At 42.8% G+C, this 18,129-nt stretch overlaps 1 protein-coding gene across 11 annotated transcripts in view; it reads left to right on the forward strand.

Annotated features, from left to right (window-relative positions):
• Window positions 1–17,420, forward strand: part of HTR2C (5-hydroxytryptamine receptor 2C) — a 224,847-nt gene extending 207,427 nt beyond the window's left edge. For 10 of the 11 annotated variants that reach the window (XM_085060273.1, XM_085060269.1, XM_085060270.1 and 7 more), the window contains 2 exons: window positions 3,429–3,629; window positions 13,776–17,420. In XM_085060273.1, the coding sequence (XP_084916399.1) occupies window positions 3,429–3,629; window positions 13,776–14,608 (1,034 nt within the window). In that variant the 3' untranslated portion in view covers window positions 14,609–17,420. The remainder of the gene's footprint in view (window positions 1–3,428; window positions 3,630–13,775) is intronic. The other variant, XM_085060276.1, reaches the window with a different exon arrangement.
• Window positions 17,421–18,129: the final 709 nt, after the last annotated feature.

An 18,129-nucleotide genomic window follows, 5' to 3' on the forward strand; every position in this document is an offset into this window, starting at 1 on the left:
TAGAAGATAACACTGATTTCAGAGTAATATCACTGCAGTAGTCTTCTCTATGCTTTTCTCTGTGAATTTGCCCAGTGTAAACTTCTACCACGCACAAAATATCTGGAGGCAAAAAAATCGGCAGTTTGATTACATGCTGAGTGAAGAAATACCAACTTTTGCTCTGATCTGCTACATTCATCTAATTCCCTTCAGCACTCCCTCTCTGGTCTACCAGCCAGTGCATTAAATAATGTGATTTTAAGGGCTCAGATTATTCAAGGTACAAAAATCAGAGTTTCTTACAAAGAATTTGTTTTTTTGCTTACGCAGATGTTTAGCACTGTTTCGTTCTTGGAGCCAGATTTGGACTGAGATGAATGTTTTCCATTGGAAATGCAATTACTACATCTTAGAGGTGCTTGGGTCCAAGAATTCATTTCAGTCATCTGCTCTTCTAAATATAGGGTAATTACTATGCTTTGTAAATGAAATAAGAGGAAAAAAAGAACAAATTAGAGAAATGTTACCTTCTGTAATTAGTGTGTTTCTGAGAATAAAATTGTTTTAAAGGTATAACATCATTAACAGGTTTTTTAATCCTTGTCTGCATCTTGGCACAGTCACAGGGCACATTTCCTATGTTTTGTACATTTATTCAAAACAGAATTAGAATAAAGCTGTTTTTCTTTTTTTACAAATTCCTGGCATTGTGTGCAGGTGTTTCTCAAAGGCACGTGCCATGCTTACTTAAAAATAATTACATTTTGAGATAGAATATGTATTATGCCCTTTCTATCGAGCTACAGTGATGTGTTACAAGCTGCCATTCTACAAATTTCCAGAGTGACATTTTCTGATTGCAGATCATTTTAGGAAACTTCCTGAGAAAGTAAAATGCCTATTCTTACAACTGGCTTTTCAGCTAGAAGCATAATGGAGTGCCGTGGGACAGCAAAGACTAACAGGATTTGGCATTAGGAGAACTCTCATATCACCTTTATCTTCACAAACATGCTGACAGTTCACCTGGGCAGTAGTTCTGGGCAGCATGGCTTGGATCTGTTGGTATCTGTGCTTCCTGCAGTGCCAGGGCTGACAGCAGGTGATATCTGCTCTCCTCACACCACTTTTGCTGCTGATCATTTTTTGGTTGCGATGCTGTGCTGGTTCACATCAATAGCAGGAGTCGTTCCGGGGGGAGTCACTCACTGGAAGTGTTTGGATAGCTTCAAGGAAGAAGTAAGAGAGGCTATTCATCATTCAATAACACTGAAAAGGTGGTTGCTGTAGAAACCTCTCCCAGGTCTAGCAAATGTCAGGAATCAGACTGTACCCACTGCAGCACCACAGATCAGCTTGGAGATGCTCCCACGCACAGGAAGCCTGGAGGGCGGCTGTCTTTTCCTGGAGACACTGGAGGTTTCCTGGCCATCTGCCCGATGTGGGGAGCAGCCATGGATGTCCCTGTTCCCCTCTGCAGAGGCTGCTGCACAGTCATGATCATGCTGCACACATTCCCAGGGACCACTTCCTCCAGCAGGGCACACTCTGGGTCTCTGTGCTCATGGCTCATCTCAGCCTGCAGCACAAAGCTGGCTCTGGCACCTCAGAGGAGAAGGAGTGAGGGATAAAGTGTGCTGAATGTGTTTAGCGTGGGTTGGCAGCCAAAGACTGGGGCTGTACAGGGAGCTCGGCTACCACTTGTGGGATTTCAGACTTGTTCTTCTCCAGAGCATTCACTGAGGCATCATTAAATGCCCAGCAGATCCAAGGTGTGCTTAGCTGCAGCTCTGAGCTCAGTTGCAGGTCGATGGCAGTGATGTCCTCAGTGTTGCAGAGTGTGGAGGGGAGCAGGAGGCACAGAGTTTGATCGCAGTGTCACAAAGGAGCTGAGTCACATTTAATCAACCTCTATTCATTTGTACAGCAGAGGTGCCTTTTAAAGTAAAGATGCTCCAGTCACAAAGTGCTTTACTTAGTTGCCTTTGACAGGGACCTCCTAAACGCTTGCTGCTGTGGATTTCAGTCCACTTACAGCCCATTTAATAGACGTGGTGCAAACCTGCTGAAATGAGTGGCTTATCTCCCCGGAGCTGAGGTCTGGCTGGGTGGGTTTGGTGAGTACTTAGCACTTCATCTGTGGGTTTCCTACTGGTAAAATGAATTAATGTGTCCATCTCGTTCCGCTGTGCTCTTTGTGAAAGGTTCCTGGGCTTCTCTGGGACATTTTATAATAATTTACTCTGGTTCAGTTAATCTCAGGTTTCTGCATGAAGGTATCCTGGGTCTCTCTTGGCTGGGTAATTTGTTTCAAACTATGGTTTCTGGGACTAATGTTTCATGCTTTCCATTTGAGATCAGTAGGATGGAGCTGCACCATTCTTAATATAACATTGATTCTGCAGAGTGATGATTCTGATCCTTGGGGTAAACTTCAAGATTGCTTTAGATATTCACGTTCTGAATGAAGACACAAGAATATCTCATTATACAACTATTAGGAAGCCTCTCATGTTTTTGGCTGCTATAGATACTCTTGATTTGTTTTGATAAGAAGCCCAGAGCTTGGCAGGACATGTTATTGATCTCACACAATCCATTCTGGACATTGACTAGGGGATATCACTCACAAATCGATTTTCTCTGAGCTTTGATTTAAGTATCAGTGGACCTTGAGGATCTTTCTGGGTCGCTCTTATTCTCAAACTGTACTTCAGCACTGAGTGAACAGTTTACTAAGTGCAGACACCCAAATGAGCTGCGTGCCAGCTGCTGTCAGATGTAGCTATCTAGTCTGTTCTGTTTGCTAACATAGTTTCTCTAAAAAATAACATTCTGCTCTACCTTCAAAACAGTTTTTGAATTTCAGCCACTCAATCCCAGCTGCTCTGTATGGAGGCAAGTACTCCTTTGATAACAAGGCACACTGCCTGGGGACAAAAGGTGAAGTAGTGTCGTTTAGCTATGTGTTAGACTGTGCAGAAAAACTGTCTGCTCCCTTTCTCCTCAGCAGACAGAAACTGAGGTGGGCATATCAAGGGAGCTTCAGAAAGGATCTGAGTGAAGTTCATGCAACGAGGTGCTTTGCAATGCATGAAAACAATGTGATGAGCAAGTTATAAAGGAATGCAATATTTGATTTTGTAAAGATATGGAAGAAAGGTTAAGAGTGGGGAACAGAGTTAAAATGGTCACTTGGAGGCAGCGCCACTGGCCACAGAAATCAGATGTGTGATAACTGACTATGGGTGTATGGAGTGTCCAGAGCCAGTAACTGCCTACAGAGAGGTCCCATGAGAGGTTTCTTGTCCACTCCCCATGCACGTGCCCCTTACTGGTGTCACAGAGCTAAAATATCCCAATGGTTTCTCAGAAATGATGGCCTACCTTCCCAAATTATTTCCTTTTCTTTTTTTCCTTTCATTTCTTTTCTCTCTATGTTTCAGATTATGCTTGGCCTTTGCCTAAACAGTTGTGCCCTATATGGATTTCCCTAGATGTGCTCTTTTCAACTGCATCTATTATGCATCTCTGTGCCATCTCTCTTGATCGGTACGTAGCAATTCGCAATCCCATTGAGCACAGCCGCTTCAATTCCCGCACCAAGGCCATTATGAAAATTGCTGCAGTTTGGACCATATCCATAGGTAAGCAACGTGGCTCACGATCTTGACTGTGTCTGAATGAATAATAGTGTTACTCCAATTTTCGTTTAGGATTTTTTTTTTTTCTAAGAGGATACTCAAATTAATTTACCTGGCCTGCATGCCTGAATGGAATAACCGATTGCTGGGAAATGGAAGCCTTTCCTTGCAGCTGGTCGGTGACCAGAGCGAGCAGTGATTTTTCAGAGCAGCACCACTCTCCAGGCTGAAGCAGTGCTGCTGTGTCTGTATCAATATGCAGATAACCACGATAACACAGACAAATGGTGCTGTAAAAACGCTGTGTAAACAAAGCAGAAAACAGCATTGGCTCAGGGAAGAAAACCCGGCCAGCCCAGAGACACGGCTGCACTGCGGGCACTGCAGTTAAACTCTCCCAAGTTCTGGTGATGGTTTAGCTGAAGCAGGACAGGATTGAAGGCAGGAGATCAGCGAGGTATTTACTGCTCTCTGCTGCAGCTGGATTGCTGCTAGGACTGAGCTAGCAGGTTTGAAGCGGTAGTAAATGAGGAGTAAAAGTAAAACAGGACATGTTTGTATTGCTTTGATTAAACACGATAAAGCAGCAGTAAAATAAGGAAGAAAATGCAAAATGATAACAAGATGACTCTGTAATATTGGGAATTACATGAAGAAAACCAGGGTTTTTTTGTGGAACTCTTTCAATGTCCTTTAGAAAAGAGACTTTTGAGGCAGGGGAAGAATTGAATGACCGCTTCCATCTGCTGTATTGCCTTTCGTGCTTGATTAAAATGTAGTCTTACAGATATTTAACATTTAACTTCTATTTTTTAAAGCAGTTTTTGCTTTCAATGCTGTACTGCAAGAAAAAGCATGTTCCAGGTATTTGAATTTCTCTTGAGTTTTTGCGTGTTTTGGAAGTGGAATACAATTCTGGATGTCTGAATGCTACAGGGACTGATTTTGAAGAAGCTTGCCTTGGAAAAAGGCTATGGAAAAAAACAAAAGCTAAAAAAATAAGGGAAATGTACCTTCTCTCCTCATGAATATAACAAGAATATCTATTAGAAACAAATTTTCATGTGTCACAGGCCTGCTACATTTCCCCTGTGTAATACAATCCACAGTGAAATTGGATTTGGTTTAATCAATTCATTTACGATTTAAGTATTGTTATTTTAAACTCTCTGTGCTCTCTCTTTGGCACGGGAAAGAGAGCTGCTGAATTTGATACATAAGCACTCACATGAGAACAACTCCATGTGGGCTTGATTTGCCCAGAGTCAGCCCAGAATTTGTGCTCCACCTTGCCCTGGAAAGCAGAAGGAGCAACTGATAGACACCCCCCAGCAGAGATGTATAAATCCCATTGCAAAACCTGGGCAACAAGACTGTTCTGCTTCCATTTTTGGAGCTAACTTGCAGATCTCTGCCTGTGCTGCCTTAGATGTTGCAGACACATCCTTAGGAATTTTGGCTAGTGCTGAAGGTGGCTGCCTGCCCTAGTGCCTTGAGGACCAAGCTGTGGTTGGGACTCTGGGTCCAAGGGATAAAGTGAGTGCTTCATACATGCTTCTGATGGTTGCAGAGTGCTAAGAAAATCTGCTGCCTGACCAAGCAGGTGTAAAGACACAGGCCTGTCTCTTCATGGAGCTGTTTGGTGGAGATTGGGCTCAGGACAATGGAAAATAGGCACATTGTGACCTCTGCTGTATGCCAAGGAAAAAGGTTTCTGGGCCAGAAGAGGTGACTTTGTGCTGCAAACACCTCACCCCCACCCTTCCTCAGGAGGTCTTTAACCACTCTGTGCCTATGATAGGATATTAAAGAGGTGAAATGATGAAGGTTAAAAGACATAGTTTGGAAAGGAGATGGAATGGCACTTGTCTTTTGCACAAGGCACATGGTTTGTCAGACCTCCACAAGGCAATGGATGTTGCAGTTATTCCCCAGCATCCCAAAGTCTTTCAGGAGAAGCTGTGAACAGTTGCTCAGTGGGATGTCTGCAGTGCTCAGTATTTTGGGGCATTGCCCAGGGCAACACTCCCCTCCCCAGGCTGGGGAGGGACACGAGGAGCAGCTGAGCTGTGTGCCCTCCTGTGCCGAGATCACAGCTGGGAGGTGTGCAGCATGTCTGGGCTGTTTATCTTTTGTTCATTCTCTTTGATGCACATACAGCTGGTCCAGGAGAGTTTTTGCTTGCATCTCTTTGTTTGAAGATGCAGGCAGAATCAATACTCCCCAGAGAGTTTGTTCAGGGCACTGAAATGCTCTTGGATTTCCACCCTCCCCAGTACATATGACAGGGCTTACCCATTTACTTGGGCTTTCTCCAGAAGGCTGCATTAAATGGAGAAAGGAAAGTGCTCTTGGTATGTATCTAGCTTATTGTAGTGTAACTATTTGTACTTAATAAATTAATTTAGAAATGTAGAAAACACAGGAATAAACAGAACATGGAATGAAAGAGAACTCACGCAAAGTGTATTGTTGCTGTTTTCTGGCTCTTAACTACCAGTCACTTGGAAAGGCCTGGTGAAATCTTGTACTAATTTCAAGGGGAGGAAACAGGTTAAGTAAATTCATCCACATTTTGGTATTAAGTGTCATGGAAGAATTTGTGCATTTCTGTTTGTGATTAAGTATCAAATTCAAAGCAGCACTTAAGTACAGACTGCTCAGTTTGCCTTTCCTAAATCCTGTTTCAGTTGAAGAGACTTTCAAATGCATTCCATGCAAAGAATCCTGAATTCAGTTTCTGAATTAGAATTCAAAATAAGAAGTTAAAAAGCATGTAATTTATCTTAATTAACTGTTTTTTCATTCCATTTTTCTGAAATGTTAACAGTGACTGCAAAATATAAAAGAGGTTCTTTGCTCATTGAGCTACAAATTTGTCAAGTTGCACAAGGCTAAACTTATGATTAGGTTTTTAAGTAGGGGAACATAACAGAGTCCTCCTGTCTCTTGACAATTTCTTTGTCAATGAGTCTTCTCCAAAGTCCTCTTTCTTCCAGAGTAAAGTACATCACAGCCCATTGTCCTGCACTCCAGCAAATGTAACTCGAGTAAGACTTTTGTGTTCAGTTAGAGAAAAAGTGGCTGATGTGAAGGGCTGGGCTTGTAAAAACGAGTTTTGTGATAGATAGCACTGTGCTGAGGCTGGAGATAAAAATGCAGGCCACAGAAATATCCTCACAATTGAAAATGAAAATCAATTTTAGGTGTGAGCCTGCTGGCAGAATCTTGGTATTGTTTCAAGATTTCAGACTTTGTGTTGTTTCAAAGTTTTCACAAGTGGACTTGACCATCTCACAGATTCCCTTTTTCCTGCTCAGAGGAAGGTGGCCTTGGGCCACTGTGGCATTGAGTGGAGATCCCCATCAGTGCTCAGCAGCAGTGATGAGGAGCCAGCCAAGCCCTGAGTGCACACTGTGTCATACAGGGGGAAGTGTGAACTGGGTTGTGTTAAAATAAACACAATAGCCCTTTGGACATCTGAATGAAAGAACTTCATTGATGTGGAGGCATACACATGTCACTTCTGATATGGAAATAACTGAAACATTTTGATTCTGAAGCTCCTGGTGACCCAGATATATGCCTGGAAGGGCTTTTCCTCTGCTTCCCAGAATGGTCAAGATTTGGTCATTTACTGTAAAGTACTGAAATTACACATGCTACCAATTTTTCAGCTCACAGTTTTACATCCTCGGTAGCAGTGCAAATTCAATTTAGTCCATAAGTGACTGAGATAAGGCCATCCTTTAAATGTTGCTCTGTGTATCAGTGTCATAGGCAGATGCCACAAATTGTGTGTATGTGCGTGTGTTTGTTTGAAAACATTTTCATTCTTTCTCTGACTCACTAATGAAATTACCATTTTGATTTCAGGTATGTACCTGATGTTTGTGTATATGATAAACCATTCAGATTTAAAAAGGAAATTTAAATCCTCATTTAACTTTCACAGTACTTCATTGTTTCAGTGAGGATATCTATTTATAGAAATATGGAAGAGTATGAAAAGTATAAATGTGTGCTGCAAGGATCAGTAAACAGTCATCTGAGATTAAGTGAATTTAGGCCTAACAGATTCCTGACTACAAGCACTGCTTTGGTAGAAGGACAGTAACAACACACTTTGCTGAGAAAAATGGTTGCATACCAGTAAAGCCAAAGGGTGGGTAGAATTAATATCACTCTATATTTGGGAGAAAATCATATTAATGTATTTTAAATAATTTTTTGCCTTTTTATATTTGAAATTGAATGTCTGACAGTGTATGCTTGACTAAAATTCTCTCATGAGCATGGGGGTGTAGCTGATTGGCATGTAGGCAGAGATGCTGTGGTGGTGGTGATCCTGATAACTTTTATTTGCCACAGTTTTGAGAGCAGAGGTGGCATTAGCATTGCAAGCTGAGCTGCAAGTTGTTTCTGGTGGAGCAGTAGAGCTGGCTTCTGCTCATAAAACTTTTTCAGGCATGTCTTCTGTGGGTGACAGAAACCCTTGCTTTATGAGCTGGAGCAAAACACTAAGGCATCATCTGCCTGTTTCCTGCTGTTTGAGTTGGCTACAAGATAGTTTTATCTAAAGACATTTTTTTGATTGTTTGTTCCATGATTCCCAAGAGAGTCATTATCTCCCTAGAGCAGCAGGAGTTACCCAGGTGAGGAAGACCATATCAGCTGATAACAAGCTGAGTTCATAGCAAGGAAACTAGCTTGGGATTTCAGGTGATGTCAGGGTGCTTGGATTGGTTTGATCTTGTCATTAGACACCAGTGAAAGGTTTCACCCAGGGCAGCAGCAGATGGTGACAGCCTGTGAAGCATTTTGCACAGAAATCAGATTGACCATGCCACCACATCTGTTCCCAAGAGCAAGGGGGATGCTGATGTCTTGTGTCTGAAGTTCTGCTACTGAGCATCAGTCCAGCCACCACTGTTTGATTGCTGGGGAAGCCCAGCCCTGGGTGCAGGTATGGTGTGAGCAGGATCCCACCAGCTTCCTTCAAATGCACAGTTGGAAACACTGGGCAAACCAAGAGAAGTAATTTAGCGAAATAGAAGAGTAGGTGGGAAAATAATTTATTTCTTCTGTCTTACACTGTCATTTGCTGGTATTCCATCTGGGCTCAGGCTGCTCAGCATTCTCCCAAGATTTGAGTAAAGGTCAGCAGCAGCTCGTTCAGCACAGTCAGTAATGACTTTCATCTGTTTGCAGTTGTGCTTCTTGTGGGCAGGGAGATCCTTCAAAGTTCAACTCCTTTTATCTTTGACTTTAAACCAATACAAGGCTGGAACAGTTGTTTTATTGGAATGGTTAGATAAAACTAGACCTAATCCAGCCCTGGAGGTGCATTGTTGCAATATTAGTACATGAAAGGCACTGCAGTTATTCTGCTGAAATATGGGGACAATACGGAATTTTAGTGATTTTGAACACTTCAGAAGACCACATGCTTCAATTTTCCTCTGAAGAGCTTTGCTTCCTGAACCCAGTGCTTTTTCTGCACTCTGTGAGTCAGGAGGTTGCTGGCTGTTGGGGTTTGCTTCTTAATGTCTGAGTTAGAGAACTGTGCAGGCACTTTGTGAGACCTTTCAGTTGAGAAACCAAACAGATTTATTTTAGTTTAAGTATGAGGCTTATTTTTGTTTCTATTTGTTTAAATATGAGGTTAAAGACATGGATTTGAGCGTGTAGTGTTCAGCAGTGTTCTTGGTTTTGCAGAGCTGTATTTGTGGCAGCCACAGACTTGTTTGGCACACAGCTTTCTCTTTGATTTTTTCTTTTCCATTGTCTGTAAATGTCAGGAGGGTGGCAGTGAGGTCCAAAGCCATCTGCGTCAGCAGAGCTCTTGCCATGGACGCAGCAGACTTTGAATTCAGTGCTGACACCAGGAGAGGTGGTCCCTGCCCTTGCCAACCTCATGTACCTGCAGCAAAATGTGACCCCTTTTGTATTCAGCCCTGAGAATTCCACCCATGGAAAAACAGAGAAAACCCAAATGCAGGCCTCTGTTTTCTTCAGTTAGGTGGTTGTCCTTGGAGAAAATATCTTCTTGTAGAAGATTGGAAATTACTCCCTTTTTTTAGTGGAAATAACCATCAAAGACACAGCTATTCAGTGGTCTCTATAATCTCTATCAGTCTCATGGGTTTTCACGGAAGAAAACAAGGTATTAAACACAAAAACTATATTGTTTTTCATTTAAGTCTATATATCTGTGAATGTCAATTTGGACTTTTTAACCAATTTTTCTCTAGTAAATGTCATATAAACCTATATTTGTAGTCATTTGGGTTTTGTTTTATTAATTGAGAATCTGTGAAGAGCATCTGTTACTCTGTGTCCACAGCATAACTTCAGCTCCATTTGGTGAACATTTCTTCTGGCTTAAGAACATTTTTAAAGCTGAAAAGCAGCAGTTAGGACAACACTTGTAATTGGATTTGTAATCCAGAGGATCTCTCTCTGTGTGGCTTCCTGCTGCTCTGTCAAACAGAAGCTAAAGGAAGGCAGAGGAGAAAAATATCACATTCTTCTTCTCTGGTGTGGTGAAAATGAATGTCCTGCTCAGGCTGCTGCCTGGCAGAAGGGTGCTGAGAGCTCCCAGTACTGAGTCCAGCAGGGACTGGTTTGTGGCTTACTGACTGCTAGTGGCTGGTGGTCTCTTCTTGCTGGGGCAAAACCAGCTGCCCCAGGCACTGCTCAGGCTTCAGACAAGAGCACCAGGTTTGCTCTGAAGGGCACTGTGACATGCAATAAGTTTGCAAAACTTTAACCTTGCAACTTTTTGGAGCGGCGCTGCCTCTTTTGGGGAATTTGCTGCCACCTGAGTTAGAAAGGGTTATTTGACACAGCTGGAAAATGCCTCTGAGGCTGGAAACTTCAGTTCACTATGTCAGCCTGATGTTTGTTGATGAAGAGGGTGTCAGGCAGAAGCTCACAGAATGCTCTGCACTGGGGCTCAGAGAGCTGCACTGACAAAAGGCTGTGGAGAGCAGTTGGCTTCAGAGTTGGCTTTCCTGGTTTGAGACTCACCCTCCTTGCACAGCTGTAGGGAGTTCAATATTCTGTGACCAACTGACCTTTGCTCTTAAATTATGGACAGTTAAAACTGCATTGTTAGTGCTGTGGGCTGCTTGAGTCAAGTGGAGCTGAATGCCTTCTCCATTCTTGTTCAAACAGCAGATCTCGAGTCAGGCAGGCACGTATGTTCATCCGTGTTCATCTGTGTTCATCTGTGTTCATCCATCTTCATCCACATTCATCCATGTTCATCCACGTCCAGGAGCCTTGGGAATGCTTAGGGGTGATCAAGGCAGCTCTGCTGAAACAAGAGCCAGGCTGTGAGCTGTGTGGGCAAGCAGGTATTAGTGCATTTGGGATTGTGGTAGCAGCAATTTTGCAGTAATCCCCCACAAAAGAAGCCCCTATGAGGTGTCTGAGACCTTCTACACTTCTCACTGTGAGTTAGTCCCTGTTGCCCAAGGTATGTACAGAATTAGTTCCCTTTCAGACTCAATTGTGCAGTGGATTGGTGATAAATCCTGTATTAAAGAAGGAGTTTCAAAGGAGAGGTGTGAGGTGAAAGGAGGCATTTGAGATGAGGGTGGTGCCGCCCCTTCAGCAGTGCTGAATCCAGCTGACAGCTGAATCAAAGTGTGTTGGCAGCTTATCTGAGGGCATCTTTCTTCCTACTGCTGTTAATGATGGGATTTTCCTAGACTGGAGGAAAGTGCAAATAAAGACTTAGTGCTCTGTCTCTTCTGTGCTGCCTCAGTTTGAAATCCCACTTTGTTATGTGAGAGCTGAGGGACGCTTTTCCATTACAGCAGCTACCCCCTCATTCCCTGTCATTAATGCTGAGCTATCTCGTGCTCATGCAGAGTTTTAGGCTGCCATCAGTGCTCTTGATTTGTATATCCATCATATCCCAGAACTAGGTTATTCTTCATACTTTATGTGTGTCACATAAATGTCAGTTTATGTGTGAAGATATCCCAAAACCTCATCTCATTTCCCTTGGCTAAAGCAATAACACCAACTTAAATCACGACTACTTCATGAGTGAACTTTCATTCATTTTGGAGTTTTATTTCAAAGGATAGGTGTGTTATAGAGGGCACTAAAGCATAAAATTATCCATGTAAATATAATCCCAGTATAAAGCCATTGATCTAATTCAGATTTCTTCTTTGTGTGAAGAGTGCTCAGTCTAACTTCCATCATTTCCCAGCTGTCTGTGGTTTGATGGGGCCAAGGCATTAGGATGATGTCTTTAATGATGGATCTATGGGATGAAGGTTTTTGCAGTTGCAGGGAATTGGCACAAGCAAGATCACAGGTAACATATTGGAAAGGAGGCAACTGCCTTGCCAAGGGTAAACTTATGATCATGTAGAGGGAAAGAAGAGCAAATCCTGGAACTAATCCTGGAGCTAAGAAAACATGTGTTACAGTCACAGAAGGCATTTATAATCGTTAATTTTCAGAAGAAATTCCTTCACTTGATTACTGCCAAATGGTAATCTTCTGGTAATGAGAAATTGCAGATGAATTCTCCAGAATCCTGGAAAACACATAGCTGGAATGGGAAAAATGCCCTGTTTAATCTCTTTAGCATGTTATTCTCCCTGTTTAGAAATTCAGAGTCCCACAGGATTAGCTCTACGACCTGTGATGTTCACAGCAACTCCAAAAAAAGCAATCCAGGCACAACAGTGGCCTCAGTGTTGGCTATTTCTCAGGTGAAGGAGCTAAAGGATGGCATGGCCAGCCACAGACATGTCTGAGGAGTGGTGCTCCATGACAGCCAGATGGCCAGAAGGGAGCACAGAATTCATTCTATTGCTCTCCAACTGCTCAAATGTGCAGGGTTTTTTTTTTTTTCATTTCTTTAAAAGAGCAGAAAGGAACTTTAAAAGAAAGGAAAAAATATAATCAAAGGCATAGAATGAGTTTGGCACGAGGAGAGAGAATGAATAGAGTAGCATTCTTCAGCTCCAAAAGAGATGTCAGACAGGAGAGATGATAACAGGTCTAGAAAATCACTAAGAAGGTGGAAAAGGTGACCAGATAGTGATTATTCACTGCTTCTCACAGTAGAGGAACTGAGGGGAGTCAAAAGAAATTATCAGGCAGCAAATTTAAATGAGCAAGAAACACTTTGTTCAGATGACAAACAGATAGGTTGAGGATCTAAATGCCACTGAGTATTATGGAGTTAGAAATGAGATCAAGGATTCACAGAAGATAAAACTCTCAAATGTTATTTTAAAAATGAGATCTGGATGCAAATTCTTGCTTGGGAATTTTCTAAGATATAATGCTTAAAGCTGCTCCATTTTATACCATGGCCCTAAACTTCTGGTACCTGCCAAAGACACGAGACAGGACAGATGAACCCACAATGCTCTGACTAGATCTGGCCCACCACATGTTTTCTGCATTCTCCTGTACACACAGGTTGTGGTATTCCAAAATATGTTGTTGATTTTGGAAGGTTTTGTGTCTCTCCTGGTGTGGGACTGAGCTTCACAGATCATGGGACGAAGTCTGGATCTCAGTGCACGTGAAAAATATTTGAGTGAGATCTTGCAGAGACTCCTGTCTGTCTGCACTGAGATTGTCCACAAGGGCCCAGACAGCCAGAACTTTACTTCCATGTGTCTGTGATGCCATGGCAAAAGTGGGCATTTTTCTATCAGGATTATTTTAATTACTGTAAGAAACTTGCTTTTAAATCTTCATAGCTGTAATTCTTATATATTTGGAAAATTTTTCTCTTTAAAATTTGCTCCTATCTACCCTGTGTCAGTGATTTCAATCCCACCACAAATTGACAGGTCTGGAGTGGTCAGCTGGAATGCAGCAGAGTGGTGACTGCCTTTTCTACACCCCCAAATTGCAATTAATGCTAAAGTCAGCTGTTGAGCACAGCAAAGCTGCTGTTGTTCCTGGAGGAGGGTGTCACATGCTGGAGCTGTGCTCCCAGGAGTGTTTAATGTTTTGCCTTTCACATGGAAGCAGTGATTGCTCTTTCAAACAAGCTTTAGGCAGTGGGCTGAATGCATGCAGGACCTGCGTCATCTCTGCTGCCTCTTTGGAGCCCCATCTGTCCAGGTAACAGTCTCCTTTTTGGTCTCATTTTTCTAGGGATATCTATGCCTATTCCAGTCATTGGTTTGCAGGATGACTCCAGGGTGTTTGTAAACGGGACCTGCGTCCTTAATGATGAGAACTTCGTCCTCATTGGATCCTTCATGGCTTTCTTCATCCCTCTCATCATCATGGTGATCACGTACTGCCTGACTGTCCAGGTGCTGCAGAGACAGGCAACGGTGTTCATGTGTGGAGAGGTGCCCAAGCAGAGGAGGAGCAGCGTAAACTGCCTCAAGAAGGAAAACAACACTGAGAACATTTCAATGCTTCACAATCACGAGGGGGCATCCCACTTGAACTCCCCTGTAAACAAGGAGGCAGTGCTTTTCCGGAAAGGAACGATGCAGTCCATCAACAACGAGCGAAGAGCCTCCAAGGTCCTGGGCATCGTCTTCTTTTTGTTCCTCATCATGTGGTGCCCGTTCTTCATCACTAATGTCATGTCTGTCCTTTGCAAGGAAGCCTGTGACAAAGACCTGCTGAGTGAGCTCCTGGATGTGTTTGTCTGGGTGGGCTATGTGTGCTCAGGGGTGAACCCCCTGGTGTACACCCTCTTCAATAAAACCTACCGCAGGGCTTTTTCCAATTACATCCGCTGCCAGTACAAGCCCAGTAAAAAATCAGCACTGCGGCAGAATCAGTGTCTGAATGTTGCTTCAACAGCTTTATATGGGAAAGATCTGACTTTAACTAGTTATCGAAATGGCAATGAATTCAATAGCATGGAACTAGATGAAGCTGAGGAGGGCCTCGAAATGCAACCAGGGACTTCAGAGCTCTCCATAAACAGCTGTAATGTTGTAAGTGAAAGAGTGAGCTGTGTGTAAAAGTGACTCACACAGACCTTTGCTACTGTGTATCTGTAGCCAAAATATATTGTGTAAAAATGTAAGTGTCGGTCAAAGGACAATGTAAATATTGCATTCTGAACAAAGCTTTTTTTTTTTTTAAGAGAAAAAGGAGTTGTCTTTCCAGTCCAGTACATAAAATAATATATATTAATATACTGCAGTGAAGTTTAAGGTTCTATATTTACTGTTAATACTAGATCAGAACTATTAGTTACTTTGCATATGTCATGGACAAAATGTTTGAATTCTTCTTCCAGTGCATGAACAAAAATGCTGAATATTTATCTCAGGTGGAATTTGCTGGAGTCCAGAATGGCACGTTAATAGTTATATATCAAATACATGCTATTAGACTTGGTCAGTATAACTTTCTTTTTCAAGTTGACAGTAAATATATACTTTAAATCCTCACCCTTATCTGTGCCGTGTAAAGACTTTACAGAAACCTGGCAGAGAGACATCACGGAAGCATAGTGGCCATGCAGGCACCTGGCCAGACATGTCCTGTTACACATAGTGGCTTCTGCCATGCTGGGTCAGTCGTGCACTTCAAGGGACCTTTGTTAGATTCTGGCTCCCTCTCCAATCCTGCTGTTTTCTTTCCATTCCTCAGAAGGCTCTGGCTCCCCTAAGGAGGGCAGGGAATGCAGTTCCAGGGTGGTTTTGCAGTCCTGGCTGGGATCACTTTCAGACGTGGAGGAGAAGCGTGAGAAACAGAGCGATCCGCAGTTATCTATTTCAAACAGTCAATAAATGGAAGGCCTGAGGCTCATTAAAAGCCCTCCTTTGATGGTGCAGATAACCATCAGCTCTGGGATGCAGCAGGCTGTGCTCAGTGTGGCCAGCACTGCCTTCACACATTGCTGGAGGATCAGGGGCTTTGGCCTGCCTGAAGAGGAGCACTCTGGCTTTGGAGGAGCCAAAACCTCTGGTCTTCTTGCCATCACATGTTGTTATTCTTTAGCTGGTTTAGCATTTGCTTTTATTGTTCAGCACAGTGCTGGTGATAGAACACTACTCTGGGTGTAGACCACTGTAGAACACTACTCTTCTGGGTGCAGAGCAGAAGGCTCTCTGTGTGCACTGCTGGCCAGGGTCGAGCTGTGAGGAGCAGGATGTGCCTCCCTGGGGATGTTGGGAGAGAAGTGAAGGTCCCTGCTGCTGTCTCAGGACAGGGTGGGCAGAGCTGAACAGAGCACGTGATTGGAATCATTTGCTGGTGACATCATTCCAAAGCAAATGGTGACCAGGGACAGCAAGGAAGCAGACCTGGAGCTAGTCTACATGCGATATTCATCTGGAGTAACTTTTAAATTTGATTTATTCCATTTTACTCCCAGAGTAAATTATAGTATATCATATTAACACCACTTACATCTTTAATGGAAGCATCCACATTGGGATTGAATGCAGTTTAAGTAATCTGCTTTTAATACACACCATGGATAATTTGAATTAATTTTTGTCTGCATTCCTGTGTACACAAACCCTCCAAGGCACCATGCCTTTGCTGGCACTGTGCCTCTGGGGTGATGCCTCTCACACTGATTTCCTTATGTGGAGTATTGTCTAATGCCAGAAATCACCCATAAGGTTTTTATATCTTCATTAACTACTACACAGATGCTGCAGTGCCCATCTAACATGGATGCATTTAGCATCACTGACAGCCTCTGGCTAAGATAATTGTCAGAACAGAGAAGCTTACACTAGGCATGGATAAATCACATTTTATTTACATGAGTTGCTTGTACTCTAAGCTTGAGGTGTTCATTCTGTTAAAATTAACTTGCAGAAGAGCTGGAAAATTCTGCTAGTGCTTCAGGTGGTGTTGTGCTCTTGCACTGCTGTGTGCAGCAACAGCTTTGCTGAGGCCACTACTAAAACACCACATATGGGTTGTATCTGCTGCTGGGTTGATCCCAGACCAATGCACTGAAGTTGATCTTTCCTCCATCATCCCCTTCTGGGATAAATCCATAGTACTTATTGCAGGCAGACAAGGATGCTTGGGAATCCACTTGCCTCTCCAAAAAGGTTGGGTAATCAGTAGGAAAATGACTGGCCAGAGACACCAACTTGCACCTTCAGTGACTGCCCTTTACCCTGAGTCAGAATTTATTATTTCAAATGGTACAGAAAAATCACATTGCATTTTAAATTCTTTTTTTTTCCCCTTTGGGTGAATTTATAGCACATCTCTTCCAAACACGTATATGTGTGTATGTATATATACTCATGTGAGTTTGTACTTATGTATACACACACATATATATATTTAAGAACCAACCACAGACTTTGAAAGCATTTAGCAATAAGGTGAATTACAGTAGCTTCTAGCACATGTGTAAGTCATGTGAATAGCTCTTTTTCCACAGCATCCCCGAGCTCAGTGTAAGTTTACACACAGGCATTGTCTTTGCATGGGAGCCTTCATGTCTCACCCTTGCCAGTTCTGTTGTATGGGCAAAAAGGGAACCTGCTATATTTGGATGTATATAATGAGAATTGAACAGAGAATTTTCAGAATTTTTATAAACGTTTTTAAAAAATTCAGCGCCAGAACTGTACATATGCCAACCTCAGCTGGACCCGTTCTGATGTCCATCTCTCGTTTGGATGAAGAGCCAAGGGGACTGCCTTACAGCGCCTGCGTTCCTCCCAGCCAGCAGGGAGAACACCTTTGGGAATGGTTAAATACTGTCACGTACCCAACTTTCTTTGGGTCATCCACATCAGGGTTTTGTGATGCTGCTATTAATTTATTAAAGAAAGTTTGTTGGTTTAATCATTCTTAATTTTTTTTTTCATGGTCTGTCAGAAAATAAATAAGTGAACATGCCCTCTCTTTCTTTCATCTGTCCCCATTTAAAATATGTCCTGAACAAAAAACCAAACAAACAACAAAAAACAAGGATAAGGATTATACTTCAAGTATGGCCCACAGTTGCTGAATCACAGGAATTAGTGTCAGCAGATGCCACAACACTCCTAAAACTTTTTCCCTCCAGGAATAACTGTTAAAATTTACATTTTTTTAAACTATGTGAATTTGAAGAATTTATGTAGTTCTCTGAAACTTAACCAAAGTCAAGTTGTCCCCACAGCTCCTTTGCTTCTCCTGAGATGTAGCCATCAACTGTGCTGGTGCCTCCAGAAACCCTGCCTGCAGCTGTCTTGTGGGAACATCTGAGGGAAGCTTTGTGAGTCCTCAAATCTCAGCTCAGGTATGGCTTTGTCTTACAAATAGTGTCTGGTAGTGTTTTGCTTTGATTTGGACTCTAGAAGTGAAAATAATTCCTTGGAAGTGGTTGGAACAGCACACACAGAGAGGCTCTGACACAGCAAACAGACATCCCCCTTTGACTTGCACTGCGGAATCTGCTCCTGGGGGCAGCCCAGGGTGGAATTGGTGTTTTCCTGAGCTGTAGGGGTTTGCAGTGTTCCCTGCCTGAGGTCAGGAGTAAGGCTGGCCGTGGTGTTCAGGCACAAACCGT

The sequence above is a fragment of the Lichenostomus cassidix genome, chromosome 4A, assembly GCF_008360975.1.
Source record: "Lichenostomus cassidix isolate B80296 chromosome 4A, HeHo_3.0, whole genome shotgun sequence".
Taxonomy (NCBI): Eukaryota; Metazoa; Chordata; class Aves; order Passeriformes; family Meliphagidae; genus Lichenostomus; species Lichenostomus cassidix.